The sequence below is a fragment of the Eschscholzia californica genome, unplaced genomic scaffold (assembly GCF_041429995.1).
Source record: "Eschscholzia californica isolate CP2 unplaced genomic scaffold, dmEscCali1.0.p SCAF_1, whole genome shotgun sequence".
In the NCBI taxonomy this organism is placed as follows: Eukaryota; Viridiplantae; Streptophyta; class Magnoliopsida; order Ranunculales; family Papaveraceae; genus Eschscholzia; species Eschscholzia californica.
This window is the reverse complement of record NW_028238198.1, coordinates 15,537,186-15,548,877: the sequence shown is the minus strand read 5'-3', so window position 1 is coordinate 15,548,877 and position 11,692 is coordinate 15,537,186. Positions and strand designations below refer to the sequence as shown.

Here is an 11,692-nt window from a genome sequence, read left to right as displayed (position 1 = left end):
GGAATATATACAAGTTGTTTACTTTTTCTTTGAAGTACAAGTTGTTAACTTGAAGCAAATCAAATACCAGTCAATCAAACTTTGACAGGTCCCTTTGGTTAAGAAGAAGACCACGGTGAATAAGAAAAAAATAAGAAAGAAAAGAGGGTGAGAGAATTAAATAAGTAAATAAGATAAGGGTATCATTGGAGAGTCAAACAAAACATTAACCGTGACGAGTTGGAAATTTAACAAGAAGGTCCATCTGTATATATCGCCAAAACATAAGGGTCAGGCGAGAATCTTCATAGCCTAAGGGGGTCATTCCAGAAATTACTCTTCCAAGTTCCAATTAGACCCTAGGCCAAGGGATCTTCGACCGAGCTTCTCTTCCCGGAGATTCCTTCGTCGACAAGGCTAATATAGTAAATTTGATTCCCCAATAATCAACCATTTTGCTTCTGAGTCTCTCTCTCTCTCCTCTTTATCCCCCTTTCTCCCCCACCCCCCACACACAAGAAAGCACACCACAGTATCTAATGGCATCAGAAGATCATCATCATGATCATCATCATGAACATGAACATGATCATGATCATGAACATGATGGTGGGTCGTGGGTAGGAAAGGATGGGAAGGTGTATCATAGCCATGATGGGTTAGCACCACACTCACATGAACCAATATACTCACCAGGCTACTTCAGCAGAAGGGCACCTCTTCTTCCCACCAGAGATTTCAAAGAAAGAGCTTTCACTATTGGTATTGGTGGCCCCGTCGGTACTGGGTATATATAACTAAATTATATTTTCCTTTCTTTTTCTTTCTTCTTTGAGTTTATGTTTCTTTAATTTTATTTAATTAGGGATTCCTCTCCCAACTTCATTTTTATTAACAACAATTTGCATAACTAGTGAGATATATTATACTGTTAACCAATTCTAGAACATGATTCACTAGGGGTGATGAGCATGGGTCAGTTGCCGACCACTTTTGGCTCAACCACTGAAGCCCAATCAACTAAGGCTTTGGCCTATTAGGTTTGGCTTCGATTAGTTCAGCCCGATTGAATCCGCCTGAATATAAAGATATTAATTATTTCAAAATATGAGGCGCATATGAAAGTCATCAATTTACCTATTTCAAGCTTTACCCCGGAAGATATAATCATTACAAACAATAACGTAATTGTAAAACTTGAGTCCACCATCCTCTGGTGCAGGGGTTGGACACCCCCTCTTAAGCCCATGAGATCGAGTCTCCGTGGAAGCAGTTTGCCATCAAGATTTATCCCCGTGTAATTTAAGCAATAAATAAAGTAAATAATGTAATAAATTTGTCGGGTTTAGGTCTGTTTCATTAATGGTTTAAATTAGGCGGTTATCGTGCTTATCACATCTTCATGATGTATCAATGGCTTGTAACGATTAACGTAGATCGTAGTCAATTTCTCAAAAAAATTGTGAAACTTGTAAACAATTACACTATATAATGTGTTAATAGTGAGTTTTTTCAACAAAAAAGGAAATAGTGAGTGCCAAGGCTTTCCTAATTGAAAAATGATAAAGGTACCTCCCCGTGCACTCCCTGGTGCACGTTGTTCCTAATCAGGCTCATCATTGTCATTCTGATTTTACTCTCATGTTGAACAGAAAAACTGCATTAATGCTGGCATTGTGCCAACTCTTACGAGACAAGTACAGTCTTGCTGCAGTAAGTATTCATTAGACTTTTGGGGCTATCTTTTTAATCCATGTATGTTTTGATTTTGTTTCTTCCATATGAACGGCTAGCTATATTATTATTCATCAGGTGTTGGTGACTAAGTTCTAATATATGTTTATTATGAAGTTCCTACTCCTGAATGGTTTAAAAATTCACATTTCGTGAAATATGCTATTACGAATTTTTGAATCTCAGACGATTCATATTATACCTGAAGGTAGAGATGTGATGCTACTCTCTCTATCGCATTTATGTGTGAAAGATGCTATTACGAGTTGTTTTGAGTTCTAACAATTAATATCGAAATTGTAAAATTACTTTGATTCGTATGTGTCTCTACTCTCTTCCCATAACAAGATGAATTAGTTCTTCATGAACTCCATCATGTGCTTTCATTTTCTCTACATAGTATCTTGTAGATTCTCCTCCCTCCAATCCCACTATTGAATAAAGAGTGGACAGAACTGAAAATCGTTTTGTTGCTTACGAAAAGGCTGTTCAAGGTTCAAATACTTCTTTCGAGAAGACCCTTCACTTAGGTCCTACTTTACATGTTCTCTTGATTTCCTATACAAAGGCTCCCGTTCGAAAATGAAGAAGAAAATTTACCGATCACTCAATGTAGGTGGCCCGCTTACATAGACAGATAAGAACATGTTTTACAGTCATGTGAATATAATTACCTATATATAGCTAGGCCGATGTCACACAACGAAACCAAAGACAGATAAAGAAGCTAAACTATAAAACAAGCAAGCCTCCCTGGACGATACAACTGTAGGCGATCCCATGCAAAGGGTTTGGTCAAGATATGTCAGATTCTACCAAGTATACAGATGGAACCTTACTATACATGCCCTCCAATTTAAGGAGCCATGAGATAAAAACCCCTATTACCTAACTTTCATGAATAAAGAAATGTTTCTACCATCTTTTACTTTTTTGTTTGCTTGCTCCTGTATCTTCGAAATTATACTACATAATGCGCTTTAGTTTTTATTTTAAAGTGTTGTCTTCATTTTGTTTCAGGTGACAAATGATATATTCACAAAAGAGGATGGTGAGTTCTTGGTGAAGCATGGAGCACTTCCCGAGGAAAGGATACGTGCTGTAGAAACAGGAGGCTGCCCACATGCTGCAATTCGTGAAGATATCAGTATCAATCTAGGCCCTTTAGAGGAGCTGTCTAATTTATATAAAGCAGACATTCTTCTTTGTGAATCTGGTGGAGGTATTTGCTTTTCTATTACTCTGAATTTGACATGAAATCTAAAATCTCAAAATGCGGGACATCTTTTAATTTCCTTACGAGTTTGACAGTTAGTTTTAGCAAGTTTTAGAGGTGGAATGGGTGGTCATTGAAACTGAAGTTAGTTCGATTTTTAAACGTAAATCCAAGAGCAGATAAGAAACGTATAGTTGAAATCTAAACCAAAGGTTTAGAGGTGGAATGGCTGTTATTTACATTTGGACTGTTAAGTCTTTTAGTCTAATATGTTTGACATGTATATTGTTTGCAGATAATTTAGCAGCTAACTTCAGCAGGGAGTTGGCTGACTTTATCATTTACATAATTGATGTGTCTGGAGGAGATAAAATACCTCGAAAAGGAGGTCCAGGCATCACTCAAGCAGACCTCCTGGTATGGACTTCTTAAGTGTCTTTTTTTTCCTCGTTCTTGACAGGTTGAGCCGGTAATCACGAGTTATTTTCTGAATATTAGGTAATAAACAAGACTGATCTCGCCGTAGCAGTTGGAGCCGACTTGGCAGTCATGGAACGTGATGCACTTCGGATGCGAGATGGAGGTCCCTTTGTTTTTGCACAGGTACATAAGCATATAATGTTCTGTTATACTCCTGTCAATTGATCTTGACTGGATTAAGGTGGTGTTTGTTTTCTTCGTCCGGATCTGACTTCTGATTCTTTTCAATTTGACTTGTTTTGATCAAGCGTACAACTAGTCAATTCAAGATACTTCAAACAATGGACTCTTAATTTAGACCTATTTTATGTCAATCTCAAGTGGACTCATCAACCCAATCAACCAATAAGACAAGTTAGCCACATGAGTTAGCATAATAGACATTTGTCAAAATCAGCCCAAGTCATAGTTGAACGAAAGAAAAAAGGAAAAAGCAAACACCGCATATAATATTGTGTTTTATTTTCTTTTTTGGTTGGGTATCTATTATTTGCAAATTATGACCAATACTTACATATGGTTTATGTTTTCATAAATGAGGAAGACGTATTCATAGACGATATTCTTCAGTTTTCTTCTATGAATTGTTACTATTTGATATTGCAGGTAAAGCACGGTGTTGGGGTGGAGGAAATTGTGAACCATGTCTTGCAAGCTTGGGAAGTAGCGACCAGTAACAAGCGTCATTGATCCTTTAGAGTTTGAGTATGTGTATCTCAGATGTCGCTCTTGTTTATGTTCATTAGATGTCAGCAAGATCCAGACTCCTGCACAGTATTAAACAATGGTCTTCTCAATAAACTGTCGAGGCGTGGAGACCAGATTCTTTTTCATTGGGCATGCTAGTGAAATAAGTGTATAAAATGTTAGCCTTCAGCTTTGTATTTTTATCATATTAGCCAATCTAACTTATGCATCGTTCTGCTATTTAATTACCTAGCAGAAGCAAACCTTGGAGGTCAATGATATCAATTGCTTTGTGGTCACTTGATGAGTATTCGTCTCTAATTAAATTGGTAGCTTATATTTTGAGGGAGGCAACATTAGCTTAAACACTAGTCAGAGTGCGGTTAATGTTATAGTGAATGCGCTTGCGCAGTACATATAAACCCGGAAGATTTGACCCTGAGCCTTCCTTTTTTAGCTTAAACACTAGTCAGAGTGCGGTTAATGTTATAGTGAATGCGCTTGCGCAGTACATATAAACCTGGAAGATTTGACCCTGAGCCTTCCTTTTTATGTGAAAAAGGATCCATCAATTTAATTTAGGCTTGGGTTTCTACTTATGGTTGCACGAGTTTGCACAGGTTCTCAGGGACTCAAGTTTGCAAATTTTCACTTGTTTATGTGAGATTTGCTGGTTCGCACGAATTTGCACAGGGAGTCTAAACCTAAAAATTATTGGCTTGCCTTTTTAACCCGCACTAACATGGAATTGGGTCTTCGGGTAAGTTATTGCAAAATATATTGATACTGCCATTTAGTACATATATCGAGACTTAGATTTCGCAAATCCTGCAGCTGGCTCTTAAATATGCTGTAGAAAAAAGACTACGGGTAGTTATCCAGCATGAATAAAAATTCAATGTGTGTAATTTTGTTTATTCACCAAAAGTGTTAACTAGAGATCCTCTCCGTATACCGTCAGAGAGAGCTCAGACTCAAAAAACAACTCAATAGAAAAAAAATTCTGAACTCTAGAACTGCCTTCAGTACCATTTTTCCTCCTTATCCTCTCGCAAAATTGCTCTAAGATCCTCTGTGAAGTCTGTGGGGAACTACCTCATATGATGAATTCGACTGTCAACTTGTTACTTTATCCGCAAGTTTTGTTTGCCTCACGATAGTTATGATCTATTTCAAGGTGTTGCAAAATCGATTTGAGTCTCAATATTCTCCTCCTGGAAGCTCAACATGGCCATGGGGTTTCACTTGCCAAGACCGTTGAGTCAGTATCAATCTGTACCTTGGTCCATGTTAGAGTAACCGCCAAAGTGAGGCCAACCTCTGTCCCTTGGAGCTCATGCAAAGTTATAGTATCTCGTGTCTCAGCCTACTGCAACAGTTGCTCTGGTATTTCCCATGCCATCTGTTCGAAAGGATCCATCTGTATTTATCATTACAAAATCTGGTTTTGGAAATTTCAACTTGCACGATGTTATTACAAGCACAGAGAGCACGCCAACCATGATATGAATTGCCGATAATAAGTATTATCTTGGATTGTGAGAGTTGTACCTGTAACTTTCATACCTACTACTGTATTAAAAAGTCCCAAAAAACTCCTTCAGCTAAATAACATTGCTTTGATTTGAAAGGTTGTATCGTAGCTTGAAGTTGAAGGAAACCTACTTAGAAAGCAAGCAGAAGGCTGCCAAGTATTAGTCTGAAATTTTGTTTGTTCCCGGTAAGATGATGTACTTAAGTTCGAGCCTCGTTTCTGCATCTGAGGATACTTGGCCTACACCATGAAGAATCGTTTGCTGTCTTGATTTCCCCAAAGTTCTCATTTTCAATAAGATTCTTATGAGCCCATTCCACCCACATAGTCTCATTTTTAACACTGATATTCCATATGTGCTACTTATTTGCTTCATATACCATATATCTCTAAAGGAATGGCCCCATTCGATGGTAGGGTAACACACTTTAGGCCCAGCAACATTAGCCTTTTTTGCAGGTAGTTTAGGCCCTGACCAGAGAAACTTCTCAAATGAAGTAACTATTCCTTTCTCTACTCTCTTTGGGAGTGAAAAACATGATGTTCAGTATACTATCATGCATATCATATCAAGACCGCCTTAATCAGCGTTAGACTTGTGCTAAGACATACATCTTGCTTTCTTGGGCCTCTATTATATGATTTAGTAATGGGACACAATTTGCAAGAAAAGTCTGAAAGAGATGAGGGCGACTCCATACATTTTATTGGGAACTCGCCGACTCTAAAGTTTATAGATTGGATCATAGACTCCTTATCTCATCTGCCACACCTGTGCAAAAACTTCACTCTTGTTATAATTTCCTCAAGACCCTAGAAACGAATAAGCTCAGCACATTCCTTAATCGTAAAATTGATTTAAGGTCTCTTCTTATGAATACCATCATGTTGTCATCTGCAAAACAAAGTGAATAATTATAGGGTTTTTACATCGAGGATGGAGACCAATATTAACTGCCTAAACTTGGGATTTGATGAGAATGTTAAAAAAAACTCCATCATCATGACAAAAAAGGTTGGGTGACATTAGAAAATCTTCGGAGATACCACTATTTTTGGTGCAACTTTAGCCCATAGCCAAACAAATTGAGTGTCGCACATAAATTACAATTAAAGATAGAGTTTCAATTTTTATATTAGCCTCCACTTTCTTGTTGCTCCTCTTATCTCAAACCATATACAGAAAGGGTGCTTCTAAAGGTTCTCCGTCCTTTTGTTCTTACCCCACCTCTCTCGGCACTCTCTGTAAGGGACTAGTCTGAGTCTTTGTTGTTCAAGTCCGCACGGATTAGGTCCAGCTAGTGTTCTCGAACGGCCCGAGACGGAGGTCCAAGAGTAAAAAAAGGGGCATCTATAGATGCACTTGTGTAAGAGTATAAAGCACAACATGAACACCCCAACAAGGCAACATTAAAGCAATAGTCAAGAAAGTCTCTAAATAATGTAAAAGAGGCTCCAATAAACTCTCTCTCTCTCTCTCTCTCTGGTTGCAAACAAATCAAAATCTCACTCTTGAATGGTACTTCAACAACAAAATAACCATACCAAGCTTATAACTTTACTGCTAAAATGCACATCAAAGCTGAGCATGAAACATCTCTTTCAGCTACAAACTCAACTCTTAACCAACCCAATCCCTTCAATTGAACCCAATATAATTGCCGTCAAGCTCATCTCCATCTGCTCCTCCCATTCTAAACTCCACCATGCCACTCTCATTTTCCATCACTTCCTTCCTACTAACTCCCCCAATCTCTTTGCTTGGAATGCCCTTCTCAAAGCCTACGCCCAAAATCATCAATGGCTTCAAACCCTTCACTACTTCAATCTTCAACTCTCTTCTCCAACTTCCCCTGCTCCAGATGAATATACTTTCACTTCTGTACTAAAGGCATGCTCTGGACTTGTATCCATGACTGATGGAATGAGTGTTCATGCTTTTGTTGCTAAAATGGGTTACCAATCTAATCTATTTATAAGTAATTCTTTAGTTGATATGTACTTTAAATTTGGGTTACCCGAGTTTTCGCAAATCTTGTTCGATGAAATGCTTGTGAAGGACATTGTTTCTTGGAATACATTAGTTTCTGGTTATTCTTTGTGTGGAAATGTTGATTCAGCAAGATGGGTATTTGATCAAATGATTGAAAAGAATTTGATTTCTTGGTCGGCTATGGTAACGGGTTATGCTCGGTCTGGCGATATGCATTCTGCTCGGAAGCTTTTCGATGAAATGCCTGAGAGAAATGTAGTTTCTTGGAATGCAATTATTGCTGGTTATGCACAGAATGAGAAGTACTCCGATGCCATTGAACTTTTTCGTCAAATGCAACAAGTTGGCGGTGTCAGACCTAATGATGTAACTCTCGTAAGTGTGTTATCGGCTTGTGCGCATTTAGGTGCTCTTGATTTGGGCAAGTGGATTGATTTGTTCATCAACAAGACAGGAATAGAATTGAATCTCTTCTTGGGGAATGCTTTGGCAGATATGTTTGCAAAGTGTGGATGTCTAGTTGAAGCTAGACGGGTATTTGATAAGATGCAGGAAAGAGATGTAATTTCATGGACTATTATGATATGTGGGTTGTCTATGCACGGCCATGCGGAAGAGGCGTTTGCCTACTTTTCTGAAATGATCGGAAGCGGAGTGAAGCCAAATGAGATCACTTTCATGGGATTACTAACCGCTTGTTCTCATGCGGGGCTGGTTGAAAAGGGCCTAGACTATTTTAATATGATGGGAAATGAATATGGGATTACTCCGAAAATTGAGCACTACGGGTGTATGGTTGATCTTCTCAGCCGTGCTGGTCAACTCGGTCAAGCAGAGGATTTGATCAATTCGATGCCAATGAAACCCAATGTTATAGTTTGGGGTGCATTGCTCGGTGGTTGTCGCGTCTACAAAGATACTAGACTAGGAGAACAAGTTGTTCACCGGATTCTTGAGCTAGACCCTGAACACTCGGGAAGTTACGTTTATTTAGCCAACGTTTATGCTTCGATGGGGAGGCTTGATGATGCTGCAAATTGTAGGATGAAGATGAGGAAGAATGGGGTGACGAAAATTCCTGGTTGCAGTTGGATAGAGGTTGATAACACAGTTCATGAGTTCTTCATGGGAGATAGAACACACCCTCAAACCGACAAGATTTACTCAATGATCAAGGTATTGGGTTCAAGAATGAAGCTTGCTGGGTATAGACCGAAAACTGATCTCGTGGTCCATAGTGTAGATGAGGAAGAAAAGGAAGATGCACTATCCACTCACAGTGAGAAGTTGGCTGTTGCATTTGGACTAATAAGCACTAGTGAAGGAACAACCATACGAGTTGTGAAGAATTTGAGAGTTTGTAGTGATTGTCATGATGCAATAAAGATCATCTCTAAACTAGTTAAGCGGGAGATTATCGTACGGGATCGGAGTCGTTTCCATATCTTCAAAGAAGGGAGGTGTTCGTGTAATGACTATTGGTAACATCAAAATTACCACATTGAAGTCGCGGAATAGATGCAAGTTGTAGCAACCTTTAACATAAAATATTTGTAAGCACTATTTATTTTTGTTTGAAAAGAAGAATCTATGTATTCAATACGGTTCATTAGTGTATATTACATTTTTGTTTACGGGGTTTTCAGACGCTCTACTATCTTAACTTCACACTGTTAATTCAAAAAGCATGTCAATCTCTAAAGGTTTTAACAAAAATACCATGATGAATCCCTCAGGAACAATTAAGCCTCTACTTCACCTTTGAGAGTTATATGACACCATACCCTTAAAGCTTATACGCGATGAATAAGCTCTTGTAGCCCTGACATATTTGTTCATACCGAGCGAAAGTATTATTTACCAACACAAGCATCTCCTATTTATCTACTACCGAGGCGATCATTGATTAGTTCAGGTTAAGTTGAGGAGCTTGAAATAATTCTAAGCTTCATGTCACTCCTACTAAGACATGTCAAAGGGTGTGGATTTTACTTATAATTTGGGAAGCTTTTTAGTAGAATGTATCACAAACTAAAGTGAGCAGTTCATTTGTTTTACTTTTGGCCCTTGGTTTCTATTGTTGTTTTCTTGAAGGGCTGATTGAAAGACTTTGTTTTTTATATTATTGGCTGTTACTCGAAAAAAAAAGTTAAAAAATTCATCCAAGTATATTTTAAACTAGATGTATATGAGACGTGTATGTAGAGAGACATAATGTGAAAAAATGAATGTGTAAGTGCAAATTGGTAAAAAATTTGTACATGGAAAAGACAATATAGTAGTAATTTGTAAATTTATGAAAGTATGTATATATTCATCAAAGCATATTCTAGGATATTCTCATTTAACATGCTTTTTCTTAACCTCCTAGGCATAGGTTGTTTTTTTTTGAATTTTTGGGTGTATGGCCCAAAAAATAGGCCCTAATAGGACTTTTAGTCCTCTCTAATCCCATAAAGGGTATAAAAACCAAAATAATATTACAAATAGATATCCGGTCCATTTGGTTCAATCTAGAGAGAAAACACAAATCCCGAAAATAACTATTAAATATTAATACCTAGACTAACCTTTCTTAAATATAAAAACAGTTATAAGATCAAAATCACCAAATATATTTTCCATTTTTATCTCCCTGTTTCTCTCTCCAATCACTTTTTTATATTAAGAAACCGTGATCTTCTCATAATCAGTAAGTTTTCTAACCGAAACCTTATTGTCTCTGCACTCTCTCTCTCTCTCTTCATCTGATTCGAAAGTAAATCCTCCATTAAATCAGACACCTTGATTCATATTCTTTTGATTTGCTAAAATCAAATCACCATTGTTAATCAGGTAAAACATTAATCAAGTTATTAGTTTTTGTGATTTTGTTTTATTTTATGATAATTGATTATCTCTCTACACCTTAATCTACTGAAAATCTTCCATTAAAGCAAAGAAATTTGTGTTTAATATTCATTAGAGATATTCAAAAACAGTTTCTTAATATTGTTAAACAGGTTAACAATCATCTTCTTAAATGATTCTGTTTCAAATAAATATGAAATTCTTGTCTTTATCTCTCTAAAAATTTATTGAATGATATATATTTTGATGAGACAATCCTTCATGACTGATTCTTACAAATTCAGTATGGAATTTCTCTCTGTATCATCTAATCAAATCTTCATCATTATTCAGTATTTTCTCTCTCTAAGATTCATAACCGATTTTATTATGTTAATGTTAAATCCGTCTTTACTGAAGATAATGCGATTAAGAAGTGTTTGTATCTATGTATTTTGTTAGTTTTTAGTAGTTTTAGGTTACAGATTTTTAGATCATTTCTTCAAATCTAAATCAATGTTTCCGTACAATTTTTGATGCAGAGAAGATCTCGTAAGATTTATTATAACTGAATGCAAACGATATATAATTTAACATAAATTACGGATCGTTTACAATAAATTACATATCATTTTTTATCCAGAGTAGATCTAGTACGATTTGGTTGTAACAGAATATAAACGATATATAATTTACACGACATTACATGATGTTATTGAACATAACACATACATAACGCATACGTCTTTTGTACGATATTTTTATAACAGAATGTAAAATATATGTATTTTGTTACAGATTATACATACTTTATAAATAATATCAAAAACATCTTATAAATCTGCACAAATTAAATATAATTTATTCAACATTACGCGTACTTTTTCACAAAACAGTTGCCATTTATAGTACAATAAATGTTCCAAAAATTATATGTAATTTATTGCACATTATACATATTTTTTCACATAAACAGTGACCTTGTGATTCGAACTAACGTTATGTTTGTCTCCTAACACATTATGAAGTTTAACAAACAGTATGCATAATTTATTCCATTATACATGTCGTTTCTAGTAAATTGTTTGTTTTGTTAACAAATGTATATGTTTTCTTTTTGCAGTTTTGTTGTTACTTATGGAATTTGCTACTGAAGTTGGTCATTTGTTTCCTGGTGGTGCAAAATCATTTGGATATGCTCTTCGATAATATAGTGTAAATGTTGTTTGTCCTGCTCAAG

General features: G+C 36.5%; 1 protein-coding gene and 1 pseudogene across 2 annotated transcripts; both read left to right on the top strand.

Moving 5' to 3' along the window:
• Positions 1-360: 360 nt before the first annotated feature.
• On the top strand, positions 361-4,395 carry UREG (urease accessory protein G). The gene is made up of 6 exons (XM_086647117.1): positions 361-766; positions 1,632-1,692; positions 2,734-2,935; positions 3,225-3,346; positions 3,428-3,532; positions 4,016-4,395. Exons 1-6 carry the CDS (start codon positions 519-521, stop codon positions 4,097-4,099), a joined length of 822 nt encoding a protein of 273 aa, XP_086503243.1. The 5' UTR covers positions 361-518; the 3' UTR covers positions 4,100-4,395.
• A 2,647-nt stretch (positions 4,396-7,042) lies between these two features.
• Positions 7,043-9,257, top strand: LOC147564485 (pentatricopeptide repeat-containing protein At5g66520 pseudogene; annotated as a pseudogene). The gene has a single exon (XR_015227492.1). The product of XR_015227492.1 is annotated as a pentatricopeptide repeat-containing protein At5g66520 pseudogene (transcript).
• The last annotated feature ends 2,435 nt before the right edge of the window (positions 9,258-11,692 follow it).

What these genes read in the sequence shown, in the direction of transcription:
- UREG (XM_086647117.1), top strand. Translation starts at nt 519, where the DNA reads ATGGCATCAGAAGATCATCATCATGATCATCATCATGAACATGAACAT. An exon ending in TCACTCAAGCAGACCTCCTG is followed by an intron (nt 3,347 to 3,427) that starts GTATGGACTTCT and finishes TCTGAATATTAG; the next exon opens with GTAATAAACAAGACTGATCT. An exon ending in GTCCCTTTGTTTTTGCACAG is followed by an intron (nt 3,533 to 4,015) that starts GTACATAAGCAT and finishes TTGATATTGCAG; the next exon opens with GTAAAGCACGGTGTTGGGGT.